The sequence below is a fragment of the Thamnophis sirtalis genome, unplaced genomic scaffold, assembly GCF_051295495.1.
Source record: "Thamnophis sirtalis isolate CommonGarterSnake01/CBP01778 unplaced genomic scaffold, rThaSir2_p1.2 scaffold_9, whole genome shotgun sequence".
In the NCBI taxonomy this organism is placed as follows: domain Eukaryota; kingdom Metazoa; phylum Chordata; class Lepidosauria; order Squamata; family Natricidae; genus Thamnophis; species Thamnophis sirtalis.
This window is the reverse complement of record NW_028261389.1, coordinates 62840553-62863343: the sequence shown is the minus strand read 5'-3', so window position 1 is coordinate 62863343 and position 22791 is coordinate 62840553. Positions and strand designations below refer to the sequence as shown.

At 35.0% G+C, this 22791-nt stretch overlaps 2 protein-coding genes across 2 annotated transcripts in view; one reads left to right on the top strand and one right to left on the bottom strand.

Annotated features, from left to right (window-relative positions):
• Positions 1–1323: 1323 nt before the first annotated feature.
• MLC1 (modulator of VRAC current 1) lies at positions 1324–20889 on the bottom strand. Its single transcript, XM_087722155.1, is given in 14 exon segments — positions 1324–2244; positions 3535–3702; positions 5076–5098; positions 5101–5197; positions 6360–6416; positions 7734–7850; positions 7935–8006; positions 9662–9763; positions 11456–11557; positions 11649–11702; positions 13365–13454; positions 15986–16169; positions 16941–17079; positions 20771–20889. Coding segments are annotated over 12 exon segments (1137 nt in total). The 5' UTR covers positions 16166–16169; positions 16941–17079; positions 20771–20889; the 3' UTR covers positions 1324–2169.
• Positions 20890–21015: 126 nt separating this feature from the next.
• Positions 21016–22791, top strand: part of MOV10L1 (Mov10 like RNA helicase 1) — a 47532-nt gene continuing 45756 nt past the window's right edge. Inside the window, exon 1 of the mRNA XM_087722558.1 lies at positions 21016–21153. Within this exon, the coding sequence (XP_087578684.1) occupies positions 21069–21153 (85 nt within the window). The 5' untranslated portion in view covers positions 21016–21068. The remainder of the gene's footprint in view (positions 21154–22791) is intronic.

Here is a 22791-nt window from a genome sequence, read left to right as displayed (position 1 = left end):
AAAAAAAACCTTCATTCTGCTTTCAAAGTTTTAATTCAGCATTTGAAATGAATTCATTAGCACATAGAAATATTTTTGGAATGTTTAATACAAAAAAAACAGTGAAATTTCTACAGTTGATTCTTTCATTTCCTGGAGATTTATGATAGAACATAAAATAAAGAAGATATAGTAAACCAGAACATATTTTGATTTCGTTTATTTTTTTGTTACTACATATTCAGGTCTTCATTAATAAATTCATGCACAGTACGAAATATTGATTTAAGAGGCCTATGACCATATTTAAGAATATCATCTATATTTACTCATGATTGATAAACATCAATTTTTTAATTTAAACATTTTTTACTTTGTATAGTATATATTATTTGCTAATATTCTTCTGATCTCCAGGCCAAATTTGTCTGACACTACTGATGTCTTTAGCATTTTTCTTCTCTTTTGAACATACATATACAGCATACAAAACCAGCAGCAGGCTGTAATATGAACATTTGATCCCATTATTATTGCTATTGTTGCTTAGAAAAATCAAATAGACACAGCATCTTATGTAATTAATTTCTAATGATTACAAAGTATAAAGTCCATCTGGCATCATTACTCTTTTTGCATAGTATAATTTACTGAGACTTGTATTTTCCAGTTCATTTCTGTGCACAGAGTAGTTATTATCAGCAAGGTGTTCAATGATTTGAAAGTAGAATATAAAAATGGCCACCTTTGCCAATTGACACTGCTTATCTTCTAAGGTCTTATCGCACATTCTTTATTACTGGAGTTATGAATGAATGGGACCTGGAATTACATTTTTTTAACAGTGACTTCTAAGCCATAATATAACTGGGCCATAAATTTGGTTGATATACTCCCTTATCGCTTTCTTGGACATAATCCATTTTTTAAATATTCTTGAACTCTTTTCTGTTCAATTGCTTTTTAATTATAATTTAATGACACTAATTTCATATTCTCTTCTTCTGTTGTACATAATTATCTTTAAGCATAAGCTCCCATCAGAAAAATCTAAAGCCTAAGAGTGAAACTGAAATGATTTTATTTATTAAAACATTTATTTACAGTATTACTTTAAATCCATTACTGTAATACATTGTTCAAATCACTCAGGAAGGTCAGATATTTTCCAACTATCAACAATAGCTTTTTTTGCCACATTTGTAACAACTGATTTCCATACTAAGTACCATTTACTAAACTATTATAAGATCAAAATCATATCAAAAATAGGATTTGGTACAAAAATGGATAATTAAGATGAAAAACTCTGAACACTGAAACTGTTTCAGGTTTTTTTTTAAAAAAAAACATATAAAGTTGTGTAATATAAAATAGGCTGGGAAAGAAGAAGCCTTTTACTACTTTAGAAACCATAAAAAGGAAATGATTCATCTAAAAATATCCAAGTAGTAGATTGAACACAAAAGTAAATCAAAAACATGCATCTCTATTTACTCATCAGACTAAGCTGCAATCAATAACCACATGATTTCTGGATTTCTGCCTAACCAAACATGACTATTCATTTTCTTCCTTTAATAGATTGCACTATGTCAAAACCACACTAAGATTTTGTATAATCTATGAATGCAAGGTTATGTGTGACATTTATCAGAAATTGTGAAACTTCTGCTATTTTAGTTAAAGCAACATCAATCCAATGACTAGAACTGACTTGCAACAAAAAAATTTATTTTATCCAAAAGTAAAAACAAGTTTAATTTTTTAAAAAATATATCAGCAAAAGATTAAAGGTAAAATGTATATGTTACAAACTTATATAAATTTTATATCAATCAAATACCAGCAATTGTATTAGTTTCTTGAAATAACAAAACTAATTCATAGTTACTTGCGTTAACTGTTCATATAGTCAAAATATTTAATTAACAATGGTACTGTTTAAAATCACAGTTTGTAAATAAAGTTATTGAAATTAAGATGAGCCAAAATCAAATACATATACTGTTAGAACTTTTAAAAGATGTTATTGTTTATTGATAATATTCTGCTGCAAGAATTGTTTTCAAGCCATTCTGGGCAATGGAGTTGCTATGAAATTAATTGCATTGTATCTAATAACACTGCTCTTGTAAACAAAGATTAATTAGCCCTAAAATCTCCCTGGTTCAGGTTCCCTAGTGCAGATTACTGAGCCATCTGCACTACAACAGCTTTCCAAGCTTTCTCTTTGTCAAAATCCTTCATGCTGTTATTGGAGACCTAAAACAAAAAAAGATGTCAAGGAATGGAACAGAGAACAAGGTGCAGTAGAATCTATAATAATAATGGATCATGATTTGGTGAATTAGATAAATTGATTACACATTTCCTTTATTATAAATACAATAATTTTGCAAGAGAATTTAAACCTTTTCTACTATTTTCCTGAACAAACTTTCTACTTGCTCTAATTTTGAAGCACAATGTCAGCTTTTCTCCTGAGGCAAATTAAGGCAAATTAATGCCGATTCAATTTATAAAATAGCATTTAAAGAATGTTTTAAAATCCTTTGCTATATACTGCTTCAAGCCTTCTGCTACATTAAAAAGATACAGAAGAAATCTAAGCAAAAGTTTGACTTATATTGTTTGATTTATAAATACATGTGGCAATAAGTGCTCAGATATATTTCTTTAGCTAAGATGCATGTAGTGCCATTAGATAGAATTGTATATAACTTTTTAAGATATTCTTATCCATAAAAAATCCATATATACCAATAAAATGGCTTACATTTTTTTTACTTATACATTTAGTACCGTTTCCCTGAAAATAAGCCCTCCTCCGATAATATTGCAACACAACAGCAGCCATGAGGTGACCACGCTTGCTGCCTCCTGCACCTCAAAAATAATAAGACATCCCTGAAAATAAGGCCAAGCGCTTATTTTGGGGGGCGTCAAAAGAAAATAAGACCCTGTCTTATTTTCGGAGAAACATGGTATGTATGATATTTGGCAAACATAAATTAAGCAAGAAAAAGTATTTCTGAATCAAATGATTTAAAATTGAACAATATCAGAAAAACAAAGTATAGTAGGGAGTATAGTAGTTTTTTATCTCTTTGTGCCATGGACCACTTTATGAGCTTGGTAGAACCTATGAATCCTTTCTCAGAAAAATGTATTTAAATTCGTAAAATAATTGTGAAAATGACGTTCATGGACCCCTTAAAATCAACCCATGGCCTTCAAGGGATTTAATGACTTAATGACTCCTGAAAGAGAGAGACAACAATATTAAGGGATGAACATGACCAAGTTCACAGCAATATTGGGGGAGGGGGAGATGCTGTTTTAAGTAAACTAAAATTTGAGTTTGATCTATGAAACAGATGAAGTAAACTTTACTTCTGCTAGATAAAGACACATGCATGTAAAAAAGAATGGGAGATGTAAAATATTCTGCACATTTTAATAACCAATTATGACAAGCTCTACATGGATACCAATATTCAACAATTTTGAGAGGAATGAGATTTAAATTATCAACAATATTACATTGCTCACCTCTGTTGTTTTGTATTCTTGTTTGTTTGTTAGTGGCTCTGCCCATAATGAATTATGAATTTTCATTTTTGCTTTAAAATTTACACAGAGTATGACTGTCCCAGTTGTCAGAAAAGCTTGAACTAACAGCATCAGCATTAGAAGCAAGAGCAGCACATCATAAGACTGCTAAAAGTAACAGATATAAAAAACAAGTTTTAATTATCTTAAACATGATGTACTATTCTATCTCAAAATGTTACTTTTGCCAGAGGCATTTTGGTTGATTGATTGGTCAGTGACTTTGAGTCAATATTGATTCCTAGTGACTGTCTGGACTAGTCTTTGCAGGGGTTTTTTATTATATTTTTGTCTGCTTTCTAAGGTTGAGAGAGAGTGACTGGCACAAGGTCTTCCAGCTGGCTTTGTGCTTAAGGCAGCTCTAAAATGTCTCCTAGTTTTTAGCCTGAAACTTTAACCCCTACATCAAACTGGCTCTAGATGGCTGTATTAGGCTCTAGTAGTTCTATACATGAAAACTGAGATTCAAAGATCATTCATTTTTCAAGTTACACAATTAAAAATTTTCATGTTTAATGGCTAATTTGATATCTTTTGTTATCATTTCTTAGCAAGAGTTTTACTATGAAACACAAGCACTCATCAATATTTACATAAACGCACACACATGTTGTTACATGTTAAATTGAACATTTACATTGTCCTTTAGTTTGTCTTTGTAAACAAAAGAAGAGTTTCTGTCCTGTAGAAAATAAAGGTAGTGGCTTATCTTTATTTGCTTTCAGAATTCAGAATTATGCAACACAGTGTTATAGTACATTTAATCCAAGAAAGACAAATTAAAAAGACAAAGAGTAAATTTGTTCTTTTTAACAGGGTCACTAATCCTGGATAATTAAGCTTTGATGCAGGCAACACCCTTCCCTTTTTCTTTACCTGAACAATTATAGGTTTCATATAGTAACATATTTTAAAATTATGAATACTCCCTAACTTATTTCTTATGTCTAAAACATTTACATTGGACATCTGTGGTTAGAAATACTAGCACATGCTACCACAACTGGCAAGAAGAAACTTGTGAGTGATTGAAATTCTTTCCTGAAATGAATATCTTTGGCAGTATGCAAATTTGCAAGCTAATATTTTCCCTGTTGATACGTAAATTGATTTCAATCAACTGATAAAATCAATAAATTGCACATTCACTAGTCTTGACTTGGTCTCCATCAGTTTCTCTAAAATTCTGCATTAACTGGTAGACCTGCAGCCAACTATTTTCTGGTTAATTTAAATAAGTTTTCAACTTTCATTTTTTATTTTTCTATCCCTTTAGCTCTTAGATCACATTTTGTAATCTCCAAAATCCTTGTGATATACCATTTATGTGAAATGCTACTTATGTTCCAAAATGCTCTAAAACCACATTTGTTTTAATAAATTATCTAACTTCTTTCATTAGAAATCAGAATATTATGATCTATACACAATATTCAAACAGGTTTATTGTGCATTAATAGCTGAAAAAATATAAAACATACTTGAACTGTTGGTGGATAATTTTAATCATGTCCACAATGCGCATTATACTGAAAGACAAGTATCCTGAAGCGGTGAATAACAAGGGTGATGTAATACTGCTTATGGCAATAAGAACTTCCACCTAAATTAAAGATAAAATTATGAAATATACAGTTGCAAAGAAGAAATATCCATCAATGTGTACCTTTTTATATATCATCAGAAGAATTATAATATGATTTTTATTTAAACAAAGGTTTTAACTAAGCCATATTCATAGAGAAATGATCAATGAATATTAAAAATCAACAGATGATTTTTTCATGTATTATATTAAAATGTATATTCAAAGCTACTAAATATCCCAAGAAAAAGTAGCTGAAAACAGAAGTCAGGACAGCAATCATTCAGTGGATGACAAGGAAGTACAGTAATATACATTGTGACTGGACTAGAACTTTACTTAGCTTGCAAGTTTGTACATATCTGGGCATGCAATGGATGCTGTTTTGCATATGCTATTAAATTATTTAAGATGTCCCTTTTTTAATATGTCAATGATGTCAGAGTAAGGTTGGGGGAGGAGGAATAAAACAAGCCAAACTATCATTTAGGGCAGCCCAATCAAAATCCCATTCTTTCTGTATGTGTATCTACATTGCATACATATTCAAAGGAGCAGGGCTTCAATCAGGCTGTTGCAATTGCAAGTTTGATTTCTTTTTTTGTACAATTTCCTGCTAGCCTTTATGATAACAAAAATTACAAAAGAAGAGGTGCTTAACTAATAAGGTAACAATGGAGCCATACAAAAGAACAGATTGAAAATAAAAATAATGAAATTTGAAATTGTACATTGAATAAGAAACAACTGAAGCAAGTATTAAGATTTTAAATAGTTACAATAAATGGAGACTGAAATGTTTGAAGATGAAAAGATATGAAACCATTTTGTCCCACTAATCATATTTGGACAAACATATTGTTTAATTATATAAAATCCTGCTCAGCCACTTTTTTCAGCAATTCTTGTGAGATCACTTTCCATTAATGGCTTATGAAATAAATTTAAAACATAACTTTTTGCTCAATGAAAAGGAAGATCTCAAACAGTTCAGCAATACCTTTATTGGACCAATATGCATCTTACGGAATCTCCTAAGTAAAAGTGTTTCCCGGTTGGACATTTTATGGAAACAGAAAATATATTTGGGATAAAAAAGCCACAAGACTAACAGTTTTTGGTTTAAAGGATTTAGAGGCTGTCATATGTTATCATTTAATTATTTTAACAATGTACTCACCAAGCATTTGCTTGGATATTCAGCAGTAACATGACTTGCAATAGCACTGGGAAAGCACTAAGAAAAGAAATAAATATGAGACCATGTTCAGAGTATAAGAATCCTTGAAAATTATATTTCAAGAGAACGACAGATCCTTTTGTGATTTACATCCACAACTTTGTTTTTTGTACCCAAACAGCTCAGGGAAAAAATATCATGCATAGTTGGAACTTTTCTACTTTTGACCTGGGATAAACTAAGAATGAATCTGTATTATATATAAAGACTGAAGACACTTCCAACAATAGACTGATCTCTATGCAAATGAAGCATAATCTATTCTTAAAATCTTAAATTTCAATTGACTGCAGGTAGCTCTCAACTTATGACAGTTCATTTGATGGATTGGAATCACGATGGCCTTGGAAAGAGTGACTGCACCCCCACCCCTATGGTCATGTGGTTGCAATCGGGGTGCCTGATAACCTGTTCCAGCGTACAACCAGTTGCCAAGTGCCCCATGATCATGTGATCATATTTAAAGTCTTCTCTGCTGGTTTTTCCCCCAGAAGTCAAGGTGGAAGTCAGCAGGGAAGGTTGCAACTTGCTGCCATTTGCTGAGAGGACTTCCTCTCATCTCTGGAGGCTAGCTAATAGAGCTGCCTACTGAAGGGAGCCAAATTCCTTTGACAGGATACAGAAACAACCTCCATTCCTACATCTGCCAAATGAGTTCCCTTCCACATGTGCAGGAGAGCTCAACTCCTTTGGTGAGATACAGAAACAGAACTCAGATATTAAAGATCTGCACTGCATTTTCTGCATCTCACCAAAGGAGCTCCCTTTCATGCATTAATGAAGAAAGGGAAGCTGAACTTCTTCGGCAGACAGCTCTTTAAGCCAGCCCCCAGAGACAGAGGGAACCAAAATCCAAGCATGGCATGGCAAGGCAGTAAGATAAAGAATGTGGGGTGCCTCAGGCAGGTGGGGGAGGCCTTGAAAGGCCCAGTGCAGGCCACATATGACATTGCTCAAAAGCTGAAAATCCTGCTTCAATTTCTGCAGGCAAGATTTTCAGTTCCTGAGCCAAGCTTCCCAGAGTCTCTCCCCACTGCCTGAAGAACCCCACTTACCTGGGACAAGAGTTTCAAGTAAATTGAAAATAGATGGAAACTACCTACAAAGAATAAGGATCCCTTTTTATTACTTTGTTGGGCACTGGGATACAACCATGTCCTCCAATTCTATTTGTAGAGATAAGTTATTGGAAAATATTAGGGTAGTTTATAGATAGTATAAAAGTATACTTAGCATATGATAGTAACTGTTCACTGTTAATAAAAGTTTGTAATGAAAATAAAAATAAGCTATATTCAATTGAATGTTACTTACAGCAACTAAGATCCAAAAAAAAGTGACCGAAAGGTATGGGCCAGAAATTAGCACATCCATATGCAAGGCAATTATTCCTCCAAATACTGCAGAAATTCCAATAATTACTTCTACAACCTTAAAAAAAAAATATGATTGGAATTTGATTATAGTAAGAAAGTCCTAGAAGATTCCTTGAGAACGATAATACAATTTCCTTACCGAATAGGATTTTAGAATCCGTATTGGGAAGTTGACATTATTCAATGTGCTGGTAGTATCATAAATAATTGTCTAAAAGGAAAAAGATGATCAAAATAAGAAAGCAACAATATCAAACATAAACATACTACTGAAGCTATTGACAGAGAATTATAATGTTAAAATTTTATCAGGTGGTATGTATATATTTTAAAAAGAGAATTCAAAATCATGACATTGTGCATATTCATGTTTTGTGGCAAATATGAACACGATCTATTTTTCATCAACATCATCAATACATGAATAAAAATTGCACATACAGTCTTCAGAAGGCTCCGAGGAATGTTCATATCAGAACTGTTATGTTTTTTATGAAATGCCTACTAATGGAAAATATTCCAAATATCAATATAGCCGTTTCTTTAAGGTTAGATGCCTATTCAGAATTTGAAATCACAATCTTGAAAAAAAAATGTGGGACAAAATTAAACACAAAACTGGATGTCAGAAATGCACCAGACTAAGAAACTGTTGCAGTACATTGTTCCAAAAAACTGTTTTACAAAACCTAGAGGAACACAATGGAGTTGGCTTTTATAACTGTATATAACTTTGTCCCCCCATCATCTGACAGCATCTACCCCAAATCATTGCACAGCAGAAGAAGCTGTTTCATAGCTACCTAATACTTTCCAATTGGCAGCCATTCCAGAAAGCTGAACTATTCTTCTCTGTTGAACACCAATAAGAATGCTTTTTCTTTACAAAAGATGTCTGACTGTCTTTCCCTGCCTTCTCCCTTCTCTTCCTCTACCTGTTTTAAAATTGTAAATCTCAAGTAGCTATTGTTATAATAAAGATTGCAATAAGCCATCTTAAGAACCCATTTGGCTGAAGCAAGAATGTTTTAATGCAAATATGTACTTTAGGTATTACAAGCTATTGTATATAACATTCATAAACATGTTAGCAGATTCGGTTAAAAAATGCATACTGGTACATTTTTCAAGAGATATCTTAATGCTTTGGCTTGAAGCTTTACATTTTTGCCTTATAGAATAAGTGCCCTGCCTCATGTAAGGCACCTCTGAATTCACTCTTGATTGGTTAAGTAAAATATATGATTAAAAAATGTAACTCTGTTCTACTGCAGAATTTTGAGCAAAATAGAGATCATAAACCCCTTATAATATTTTCAGAATGCACTAAGTTATGTATTTATATATGCTACCATAACTACAGATGTTGCTAGTATTGTATTATGTGAGGTTTGAGATAACAAACAAATACGTTCACAACAAAATGATTAAGATGGGATGTTTCTTGTATGCTTGGAGACTTAATATTTAAGAAACATGAATTTTTTCAAAAGAAAGAAGCAAGTTTCGGATCTTAAGCTCAGCCACATAGTTCTATACAAAATATAATGCACATAAAAATACAGAAATTAGAGAAAATGGGTAATACATTTCTATAAGTTCTATTTTAAAGACAGTGTGACTCAAAGAACAAGTTCCAATAGCATAGAGAGAACAGTATATCGACTATTTTTTAATTAATCGGAAATATTTTCTCCAAATCACTATGTACAAATAAAGAAATAATTCTGATTTGAAAAAGGAGGTATACAATATATGTTGAAATAAGGCAAAGTTGCCTCAGGCTAGATAGGCAGCATGCAAAATACATACACACACACACACACACACACACACACACACACACAGAGTAAAAGTCAGCCTTACTCTTTTTTTCCTGCAGCATTCCTCATTAGATCTAGCAGATATTATTACAGTAGTTGCCATGAAAACCTCTAGCAGAATCAGTAGAATCAGGTTGAAATTTATCTGTCGATAAAATGTTTCAAATAATTTATATTAACATAAGTGTATTAATAAAATTATTGTTGTATATGTTTTACCATAATGAAGGAGTCCAGCTGTTTTCAAAAGCATTATGCTATCTATGTTTATTTACTTATACATTGCTCCAGTTACTGACTATTTTGAGGGGCATACATATTCATCAGCTATCATTCAGGTTAAAATAATAACAAAATTACAATTTAAAAAAAATCAAAGTATATCTACAAATGTGATCACCAGTAATATCAATTACATTACCCAAATATTCCAAAGGCGGGGGAAGTGGGGTGGATTTCAATATCTCAGTCCCCAAGGAATAGCCAGGTTTCAATGTTTTTCCTAAAAACCATTTGGATGCCAGAATTTGGATTTCTGGAGAATGGATCAGACAGATATTGTGCTGTCTACTAGGGTTTTTTTTAATTTTTTAAAAATAGGATAAAAATATGTATCTTTCTTGAATCTTTAGAGAGAAAGCAATAGAGGAGTGTATGGCTTAGGGATTCCATGAAGCCATCTATCTCCTCAGGGACATAAGCACTGCTAATAAAGGAGGTTTTTTATACCTCCCCAGAGTTCTGTGCATCTAGTGCAGGGATGTCAAACTCAATTCATTGAGGGCCGAATCAGGGTTGCGTTTGACCTCTGGGAGTGGTGGGGAGGGGAGGTGGCCAGGGAGCATGGCCAGCTCGATGTCACTCATTGAGGCTGTTTTCATCTGCGATGGCCTCCTGCAGCCCTCTGCCAGTGAAAATGGAGCTCCCAAGCTCATTTTCACTGGCAGAGGACTGCAGAAGGCTGTCACAGACAAAAACACAGCCCGGGAAGCTTGCACATTTTCCTCTCGAGCTCCGTTTTCACTGGCAGAGGCATCGTGAGCCACTCCTTTGCTGTTTCCAGGGCAATCTAAGCATCCTGTAGGCCACAGACCTTGAGTTTGACCCCCCTGATCTAGTGCATCCCACATGGCCAAAGTGAAAGTCCAAAAATTTTCAGAATTTTAATTGAAGAGAGGTAAGATGATGGCACATGGCCATTTGAGAAGAATCCATAAACTGTAGGGTTGGATATTAAACTAAATACATTGTTTTAAATGACTCCTGGCAGTTTCAAACCTAATGAACAGAGAGTTCATTAAGAATGTCCCAAGGACTCAAGTCTACTTTTGGCTTTTGTTGGACAAGTTGATTTAAAATAGACTCTGAGAACTGGCAGAGGAGAAAAGGGGAGGGGGTCTTAATATCAACCCATAATTTGCAAAATTATCAGCAAAACCGCTAATGAGCCTGAACACACATAATGTTAGGAACCATCTTTCCACACTGGCTCTCAGATACAAATAATAATTTACTACGTAGTAAAACAACCCTAGCCCATTAAATCATCTGCAAGCAAAATAATAGAAGTTTATACTTGGCAAAGAAATCAGATATTGAGCAGAAAGTCCTGGTTAGAAAATAAGTTAGTCATGCGTCAATATAATTGAAATGTGTATGAAAAATTGCATATGAGTATTCCAGCTTCAACTAATTTTAATGAAACATACAAGTGCATGCAACAATAATTATATTCTATCTAGCCTTTGGTTAATTATCACAAAATGCACAGCAAATCTTTGGATATAACGCTTGATTGATTTGTTCAAATGTTCCATATTTGTTGTTTGCAACTCACGTTTATTGCTGTAGGTGTTAAGACAAGCTTGCATCCAAACCAAACTAAACATGTTGTTGTAATCGCAAATGTTGAAACAAACAGAAACTGAAAATCAGGTATCTGTAAAAATGGTAAAAACATTTTATTTCTTATTTAATCAAAATAATACATAAGTAATAGGTTACTCAACTTTCTAAACTTAAAAACTTACCACATTAGCTTTGTTTCTGGCTATGGCAAAACTCACTGCTGCTGAGGGAATACACTAGGTCAAAAACATTAAGAAAACAACTTAAGAAATAATATATTTTTCATGTTAGTGTGATACTTAATATTAGAAAAATCAAGTTCTATTCCAACTACTGAAATCTTGTATCACTCATTTAAGTTGGGTGGAAACAATAATGAAATAAGATACCATTTTTAAAAATTATGCAAGGTTCTTTTAACAAAAAGTTTCGAATCAAAGATATAATTTAGATGTTCTTGTGGATTTTTACACCTTAATAATAAAGACAACCTCTGTGTGTGTGTGTGTGTGTGTGTGTGCGCGCGCGCGTGTGTGCACGCACATGTGTGTATGTGTGCGCACATATGTATGCATTTACTCATGTTTCCCCAAAAATAAGCACTAGGGCTTATTTTCAGGGGGTGTTATTTTTTTTCCCATGTACACTTCTGTTTGCTCATGGTGGGACAGGTGGCTGAGTGACATGTTGGTGCCACAGCCACGAGGTGGGGAGGTGGAGCTGCCCCATGCGCCCTGCAGCATCTTACCTCAGGGCCTTTGCAGCCAGGCCACCCATGCCCTGACACCTGCCTTGAGGCCACAGCACCATCACACTACTCAGCCTCCTGCTCTGTTGCAGCTGTGAGCAAACAGAAGTAGTGGGCCAGCAACCAAGTGGGCTCCTGCTGCACATAGCTTCTCCTGCTGCTGCTGGGAGACAATTATCAGGGAGTGGATGACTGGGCTACGGTGGCCCTGAGTTAAGCCGCTGCCAGGCTCATGGGGCAACTCCACCCCCTTTGCCTTCCCTCATGGCTGCAGCACTGTGAGCAACAGATGGAATGGGCAGGCAGGCAGCTGCGCAAGCTATTAAGTAGGGCTTATTTGTGGGCTAGGGCTTATATTAGGCATGCACATAAAAACATGCTAGGTCTTATTTTCTGGATAGATCTTATTTTAGGGGAAATAGAGTTATATATGTTAGTTATCTGGGCTTCAAGAATCCATGTAATGATAGCAAGAAAATTTTTAAAAATCAATTTTACTTCAATGTAAAAGTTGTAGTTCTTATAAGTATCCTATAAAAGGAACGCAGAAGGGGCCTGTTCTTAATATGTATATAATTCACATCCTAGAGTGAATGGTTCCTGGGCTACAGCAAAAATTTAAAAACCTTTCTTCTCAGTTCAAAAATATCTGAAGATAATGTTTCATACACATTAAATTCTCATTCAACAAAATATATTCATGACAATAGCCCACTGTACAACTAGAACAAACACCAGCTCTACCAGCTTTAATTTCTTGTAGAACCAGAGAACATTTATATGAATTGAGATAAAAAAGTCTGATTTTTTTCTGAAATTACTAATAATAGCATTTCATTGAAGGATTTATTTCAATTAAAATGCATATATAAAATAATTTATTTTTTTATTGTGAATGACTCTATATCTGCTTGGGTGAAAAATGTATTTACTTGGCAAAAAAAATCCAGTAATTTTATGGTAAACAATTTATAGATGATCAATAACTAGGAAGCTAAAGAAGATATACATACATAGGTTGCCATTATAATTTTCAGCAGAGACAACTGGAGATACAGTAAATGTGTAAACTTTAATTAACATTAAGTAATTAAATTGCAATTATAATTCACATTTCCATGGAGCCACAGCAATGCTGCAGAATGCTTACTGAACCTGCTGCACAGCGCAAATAATCCATTTCAGATGGAAAAACATTCCCCAAATAAAGAGAAAATCCAGATGTAACAAGAACACAAGTCTGAAATATAAAAATATGACAAGCAATATATTGATATAGTTATAGAACTAAACAACTATGTAAATTTGAGAATTATTATCTAAAATATCTGGCAGCAATATAAACGTATTCATATTTCACTAAGAAAGAATACATATGAAGAAATACACTGAGAATGTCCCAAAGATATTTTTCAAAAGGCAATGGATTTCTTGTTTTTTTCCTTGAAAACATTTCAGTTCTCCTCCAAGAACCTCACTCTTCAGTTCTTCAGAACTTCAGTTCTTCAGTTCTTGAAGAAATGTCTTAGATGAGAAGTGAAACATTTCAAGAAAAAAAAAAACCAAGAAAATCCAGTTGCCTTTTGAGAAGCATCTTTGGGACAACTATGACTTTGATGATTGAGAATCTCCTTAGACATTTACACTGAGAATGTGATGCAGATTCACAAAAGCAGTAATATTTCTCCTCTCTACATAGCATTTTAACTATGCAACTCCTGTTAATATGCAGGCAGTAAGCTGATATTTCTGTAATTATGTTTCCCTTATGTAATATGAAAATTCAGCAACTGTTTAATTTAGTTAGTTGATTGCAGTAACAGTATGAATATATATACATAAATGAATTCTTGGCAGACACATGCAACAACCATATATGCATAGCTTGCCTACATTTTCTGATTCTCCATTGCAAAATATTTTGAAGCCATTCTTATTATAAACTACTTAAGAGAAAATCTTCAAGAGCCACAGTGAGGCTACTGCAATATTGCAAGTAATATCATTTAGTCTATAACAATAATGGAATGGAATTTCCAATGCCAAGATCACTGTAACTAAATATATTAATATATAATTTATATTAGAATTGTTAAGTTACTAAACATTTCTAAGAAATAGGAAGTAATGGGGCTGAGGAGATGATTCATCTTCATTCCTACAATATCTACTACATCTACCTGACACAGAGGGCGGCCAACCAATAGGCTGTATCAGATCTTCCAGTATTCTACTGCAGTCCACCAGCACTCCAAATTCACTTCACTGATATTTGAAACCTAAATCTCTCAAAATGAGGCTGCAATTTTTCACACCCTTCCTCTGCTTTCCTCTGTTTTCCCCACAAATTTAGTTGTAGTTGTCATCATCACCAACATGTTTTGTTCTCCCAAGATCCAGATGGCCCACGCTCTGTTTTTGTTTAGCAGAGCCATGAAGATCCTGGAGCAAGGAAAAATGAGACCTTTCACTTCATTCTTCTTGCTATCTTTTATCTTTGATTTTTAATTGATTTTAATGTAATTTATTTGTTTGAATGTTGTGAGCTGCCCAGAATCATTGACAGTTGAATAGTGTACAAATTTAATTGATCACCATGATCATCATCATCAGTTTAAGTGTGGAAATGGAAGTAGGCATGGAAATAGTTCCCATTCCTATTTTTAAATCTCTACCACCCAAATCTGAAATCATTCACATAAAAAAGAATGTGGGGGCTTTGGGGTAAGTTAAAAGGGGGAATATTGTCTTCCATTCCCATTTCTGAGACTGGGAGTACTCATCTTCCATTTCTACTTATATCTTTAAAAACAAGCAAAAAAAAGCAGTAAGAAAAAAAACATTCCTGTTCCTTCTGAAAATGTCACTGATCACTGAATGCAGCACCCTAGAAGCTCAACCTCTCAAACAATCCCACACTTACCATAAAATATCATCACAATATTCAAAAATCATATTACACTATTATTGAATGTAGGAAGCAAGAGAGTCTCATCTATATTAAAGAAAACTCTTATCTTTATCTATCTAAAAATAAGAGTTCCTTATTACTGACATGGGTTCTGCTCTAGCCTAATATTCAGATATAACAAAAACACAAATAACTTGATATTTACTTTTAACATACAGATGCTATTCTCCTTGAAACCACACACCAAAAGTAATCCATCAGCATGGATGGATGTCTATTATTATTAGTCAATGAAAGGTGCAGCCACAGGTAGTAGAAATGGCCACCCATTTTCTTGAAAAAACACTGAGAATGAATACTGTGATTAGAACTTGATAAACTAATTGCATTTGTGTTGCAGAATTCTTTTTATGTTTATTTTAATATGTCATCATGGAGATACTTCATAGGCAGCACTGACCTCTGATAAAATTGCACTCTATAACATAAACCTTTTCCAAATTGCATTGACATGCTGAAAGCAATTTTGTGCCTATTACTTTCTTTGAAGGCAATGCCATATGAGAGAATACAAAAAGGGTGTAACAACTGCTAAAAGGAAGCTCTATATTCAAACATTCTTTTCTCTTTTTGATGCTTTTTTTCCCTTTTAGACAACTGGCAATGAACTTTCTGCTTTTACCAGGAGTTGCAATGATCCTTTCTACAGACTATTTGAAATTACTATAAGTGAAGGACTGCACGTAGCCCTAATCTGCCTATAACTGAGTTAAATAGATGACAATATAATAATGTTTGCTTTCCATGTACATGAAAGTAGTAACCAGCTAAAGTAGATCTGAACAATTTCTTGTACTTACCCCCATCAGCAATGAATAAATCCATGTTTTATAAAAGAAACAAGGATGAAATTTTTTGGAGAGCTGTAGATTGCTAGATTTAATATCTGGAACATAACTTCCATTTTGTTGTTTTCCACGTTCCAAAGTTGGCATTCTATCATAACTAAATTCTTCCCTGTAAGATTCTTCCTTTTTCATAATGCTTTAAAGACAAAATATCCATTTTCATTTATTTTCCAAGCTATGCCTTGACTTGACAGAAATGTGTATTTTTTAAAAATAAGGTAAAATAAAGATCTAATAATAATAATGACAAAGACCCCTGCTTCTTTTAGTATCTTCAGTTTTATTATGTGATATCACTAATTCTTAATATACATATTACTGCACACATTTCATTGCATAGAAATGAAGATATTAACCTCTCAGTCCAGATTTATTTCATAGATGGTAAAATTTAGCCCTATTTAAGTGTTAAGATTTAAGTTACATCAATTTGTTTTGGCCTAAGGATAAACTATTTAATAATTTATTTCTAATTTTAATTGACTATCCTGATAAAGTATTTCACAGTTTTCTATTATAACTTACAAAATATTACACTATGAAACTAGAAAGTGGTCTCTATCAGTTTATGTAAATTGGAATATATCTTATTAATTAGATTTGAGTAAATTTCAATGTATGTGCACAATTTCTTAATAAACATTAATTTTACCATGAACTGAATAACTGTTCATTTATATACTGTTTCTTAAATTTTATTTGCTTATGAAAACCAGCAAGTACTAGAAAAATGGCAAAAGATCTTTACTGAACCTGACATTTCAGTTGTAATTATTGCGTGACAAAAAACTTTCTTCTATACAACTAATCAAAGGTATCCAGTTAAATTATTACATTACTTACAGCACACACTGAGTACTATAACTTATCTATGCATATATCAGCCCAGCAAAAAAGCCATACATACCTTAAACTGAGAAGTTTAATAGTCAACTTTGAACAGTTTGGTGAGTAGAGCTGTCTGGAGACTTTGTTATAGTCTCACTGTGTAATGATTCATGCACCCTTTGAAAAATTTTCTCCTCCACTTTGGCTCTGAACAGGATCTATTCATACAAGAACAAAAGCACAGCAAAAAAAACTCAGGCAAGGGAACATAAAAATGCCAACAGAATGTTAATGAAGAGTAGATACTACAAAACTACTACACCATATTTTCACAAGGTTTTTCCATCATAGTTCTCAAGAACTTCAAGATAAAGTTCCATGCTGCTGAAAATTAAAGCATATAATATACAACATAACATATATTATACAGCATGATTGTTTAATCATATTTATGTTATGATACTGAGAAATTATAATTTCAAACATAACACATTACTGTGTCTAATAGACTTACTTTGAAAAACACATATAGGATTGTGTTGTCCTAGGCCTAGGTCATACCTGCAAAATTATTCCATTTTTCCCCACAATACAAACAGCATTGTAAAAAGAGGATCAGAAGAAAAAAGGAGTCAGAAACTTAAACATGGACAGTGGTTGTATGTCAGAAACTCAAACATGCCTACTTGAAAGTATTATTAATTCCAAATGTCTTTTAACTTTCATTAAAATGAAAGGTTAAAAACAAGGTTTGAAAATACAAACAATATTATTATTCAATATTTCCATTTAGTCCTTTACATAAAAACTGCACATTATTATATGAAATGCACATTTCTATATATGTCGAGTTTTGTAGAGAGAAATTTAGAATAAAGATAAATATATATTCTCTCATAGAATATTAGAATACTTTTGTTTTATATAATCTTTAACTCTCTACTTGTTAAATTAAATACTATTAAGAATGCCATCTTCTCTTAAGCAACTGGCACACTGTTTACTGGAATGATGACATTTTGTACTGCCTTAACATTCCTTGAAACTAAAAAACAACTCCAGCATAGAAGTCTGAAAAGCGATATTTCTGTCTATGCTAATTTTAAGAGAGAAAGTATTTTGAGACACTATTTTTTCTTGGCAAAAAGGAAATAGATGGCACAATTATAATACCTAGCTTTTATCTGTATGCAATTGGTCTCATGTACTGAATGTACTATCCAACCTATATCAGACTTATATATACACCCAGGTTATATGCATACATCAGATCTGGTGCAAATCTTCAAATGGCCATTAGATAGCAGCCCACATAAACTAGCTCTAACTCATTTGTTTTGTCAATATAGCCATTAAAAAGCCATTTCACTTATTGTAGTGTCCTTTGTACACACTTCTCCACTGTGCATAAAGTCCTGCTCCCAAACATGGGTTCAAACATAGTTAGTAATAGGGGTATCTACAAAGCAAGGTTTTTTAAAAATCCTCAAAATGGTCATTTGACTAAATCTCTGCTTGTTTTTATCTGTGGCACCACAGACACAAGAACCAAGCAAAGCTTAGATTCCAGCATCATGGCTACTTTTTTGACTCATAGACATCTCTGGTTTGCGTGAAGTTAGGGCAATTATTTTCAGCAAATGAACTTTGCAGCCAAGATGTTTTGAGACCAGGTTAAGGATAGTTTCATAAATGAGGGATGTTCAATCATGAACTCTCTTCATTAGAAGGCAAACAGATAGATTTGCTCATTAACAGTCCCTCAAGTCATCCAGGAGTGGTTTTTTCCACTTCAGTATATCTTTGATTTTTTTTTCTTTTGTTCTCGTGCAAACGTGCATTTCCCAAGAAATCTCAACTGTAGCCATTCTCTATTTTCCATTTTCCAAGAATGCCTCTGTAGTTTATATGGGGAGCCAAGGAAATGTTCAAAACATAAGCTACAGTTGAATTTGGTGCTTTGTATGCATAAAACAGAAAACATGTATTGTTTTGAACTTGAAACAAACAGTCACATTCCAGCAGTTCTGTCAAACTGTTTCTGACTGGCCACAGTTCAGCTGAAACTAAACCTAGAGATGTTGGGTTGTGCTGGATTTCAGCCAAAACCAAATTTGGAGGATTCCAGAGAGATTCTACAATAGGCGGCTGGCAAGGGTACCTTAATCTTTCTGCTGTATAATTGTGTGCTGGCTGCCCTCCATTTCTACAGTGCTTTCCTCTTCCTTTATGTCTATGGAAACTGCTGTTGATGCCCTACAATGGTATATCTCACCAGCTAGTCTGCCTCCCAATCTTCCTAACTCTTGCCTTTCTTTCCTCCCATCAGCCACAACTGATATTTTTGATACTTGCAATCAGCATTTCCACAAATACTCCCTAGGTATTTCTCATTTGTTCTTCTGCCCCTACTAAATCACTTCATCCCAAAAGGCACATTTCCATTCATATTTTTTTTTGGGGGGGGAAACCAAATTTCATTCTGCATATGGACAGAAACATCAGAAATTTATATTTTGGTTTGTGAATAGAACGTTCTGCACATTCCCAGATCTGGGCTGGGCTTTGCAGTCAACCTTCTTTTTGCTTTTTTTTTTTCTCTTTCCTTTCTTCCTTTCTTCTTTTTTTCCTTTCTATTAAAAGTCAGATGGAGTAAGGAATTGAGCAAACAGCACAGAAAATATTCATAACCTTGTTGGGGATGCAAGTGTTCAGTTACAATATGGATTATTTGGTATAATTTTATCAAGTTCCGTGCTCTGTCAATCACGATTTAGGCATATAGCAATGATAGAAATATCTGATCAACGTCATCTGGTTTTGCAAAGCTAAATAGGATCAATTGTGTTTAATACTTGCAGGAAATTACCATGCCTAAAAACTAGAATAGACAAGCATCCTGGAAAAGGGCAAGACTAACCATCTTCATTGTGTCGTCACCAAAGCTACATAATTTCCTTGTAAGAGGTGCATGCCAATGCCTCAATAACAAAGCAAAGTAGTCCTCTTGACTTTTTTGACCCCCCACAATCCCTATATGCTTATATCATGAGGGGTTTTTTTTGCCACATGATTCTTGATAACTCCATCAACTGAGGCGAATGCAAGGTAAAAATGTGATCCTAGTAACCTATTGAAATTTACCAGTGCTGCCTTTAAATTTTTTTAAAGAAAATTGCAGACTTTTAAATATAAAAGATGTGTATCTTGTGTAAGAGACACCTTATACATATGAAATACATACTATACACAGAGAGAGAGAGCTTTCCCATTAAAATGCATCCATCTTCATTGTGTGTAAATGTGTGTAAACATAAAAGATGTGTATCTTGTGTAAGACACACCTTATATACATATGAAATGCATACTATACACACACACATCTTGCTTTCCCATTAAAGTGCATCTGTCTTCAATGCGTGTGTAAATATATGTATGTGAGTAAATATAAAAGATGTTTATCTTGTGTAAGACACACCTTATATACATATGAAATACATACTATACACACACACACATATTGCTTTCCCATTAAAGTGCATCTGTCTTCAATATGTGTGTAAATATATGTATGTGTGTAAATATAAAAGATGTGTATCTTGTGTAAGATACCTTACACACACACACACACACACACACACACAGAGAGAGAGAGAGAGAGAGAGAGAGAGAGAGAGAGAAGTTTCCCATACGGTTAGGAATTATGGGGGCCGTAGTCCCACCGTCGGAAAGTTCTCCGGGGTGGAATCAGCCGACCCGAGGCGCCACTTGGAAGACAGGTTCGGCCTGGGGACGCCGAGAGAGACACCGATGACTTGGGGAACGCTCCGAACGGATTAGGGTGCAAGAAGGTACCTGCCAAACCGCTGAGGACAAATTGGGGGGGGGGGGGGGACTCATCATACCCACCTGTCACGAGACGGGAAGGGGAGCGGGATTTAAATTAGGAAAAGGCAAAGGAGGACCCCCTTTTTCTCCCCTTCCCGGCCCCGCAACCCGTTACACATCCCTCTCCTCATGAACGGCACTACAGCTGCCTTTCATCGCGCGCGCATGCGTACCAGGCTCCCTTCCAGGCTGGGCGGACCTTGACCGGACAGACGGCGCGCGGCGGAGAAAAGGAGTTGGGAGGCACGTGGCGTCGTTCGCAGGGTTTTAGTGCGCCTGGAGGAGGCCTTGCTGGGTGTGTCTGGAGGCTTGGGGTGAAATGATCCAGCTTTTGTCCAAGGGCTTTTCGTTTTTCTGGCGGAACGCCGAGCAGGAGGTCGAAGAGGCGTCTCAGTCGGCCCGAGGTAGAAGAACGGAGGTCACTTGGTGTTTTTTTCCCCCCTTGGACTAATAATAATTGCTTGGATGGTTTTAAAAAAAAAAGGGCAAAGTGGGAGCAAATTCGTATCACGCTTTTCTGTGCTAAAACTTAGGAAAAATAAGAGCTTGATAGGCGAACTGTTAGGCCTACAGGAATTCAACTGAATAGATTAATAGATTTTGTATTATTTATTATTTTTAATAATTTTATTACTATATTAAGTTAATAGATTTGCTATGGCCACCACTCCCGAAGACTGGGTGGCTTGGAAAATCCCACCCACCGCCCAAATGCAATTAAACTCTTCTTTTTTTTTCATTTGGTTGTGCAAGAGATTTTGGTTTTCCCAGTAGACCAGTGGGTCTCAACCTTCCTATTATCCCGACCCTTTAATACAGTTTCTCATGTTGTGGTGACCCCCCAATCATAAAATTATTTTATGTTTTCTGTATTTTTTCAAAAATATGTGCTTTCTGATGGTCTTAGGGGAGCCCGTGAAAGGGTGGTTTGACCCCCAAAGAGGTCCCTATCCACAGGTTGAGAACCACTGGGTTAGATGGTGTATTAATTGGTTGCATTTATAACATTTCAGAGTTAAAGGTGGCATATAGGATAGCAATAGCACTTATACTTATATACAACTTCATAGTGCTTTTACAGCCCCCTCTAAGCGGTTTACAGAGTCAGGCTATTGCCCCCAATAATCTGGGTCCTCATTTTACCCACCTCGGAAAGCTGAGTCAACCTTGAGCCGGTGAGATTTGAACTGCAGCTAGCAATCAGCTGAAATACTGCAGTGCTGCACTCTAACCACTGTGCCACTGCTTTTTTGATGGTCTGCCCCCAAATGTTATCTCCACAACAACTCTTAAGGGCTAACCAGCATGGTCTGAAAATGATTTCACCCCAAATAATGGATTTGCGGTGTTGTGAAGATTACAGTTCGGTTTTCCCAGTTAACCTAATCCTAATGCAACACCAACCGCATTGGATTGCTTTCTGATCAAGACTGGGGAATCTTTGGCTCTTTACAAAATACGGTGTTTTCTGTCCAGCGTAATATGAAGATCAAAGAGTCATTACCCTTCTTTATATTTATGCCTGTTCCCCAAAGTTATAGCTGTCGCAGCACCCCTTGGTCACATGATCAGAATTGGGTGCTTGATAACCTGCCTGTGTTTATGACCTCAGGGTGCTTCCCCACCTGCCCATCTCTGTTGTTTTGACTGTTCTGCACAGTGCCATGTGGCAGTAGCATCAGTGGCAGTAGGGCTGAAGTAGAGGCTGAGGCCCTTCAACAGTTTCCGTCAGCCACCTCCACCAGAGTTTCTATTTCAGCCCTAGTACCACTACAGCCACTATTGAGTGCTGCCTCAAACCCTGCAGCCAGCCACCGCAGCAGAAAGTTCTTTGTGCTTCGCTGGCTGTACCACACTCAGCTGGCCATAACTGGCTTCCTCCCACTGCTGATGAGGCATACTCAGCCCGGCCCTATGTAAAACAGCTGCTTGCTGCACTAAGCCTTTTTCCCCGAGACTTCAAACACCATTCTGCAAATTGTACATGTCCTCACAGTTTGGAAAACGGCACACATGATTTGGAGAAGAATATGCCTGGCTGG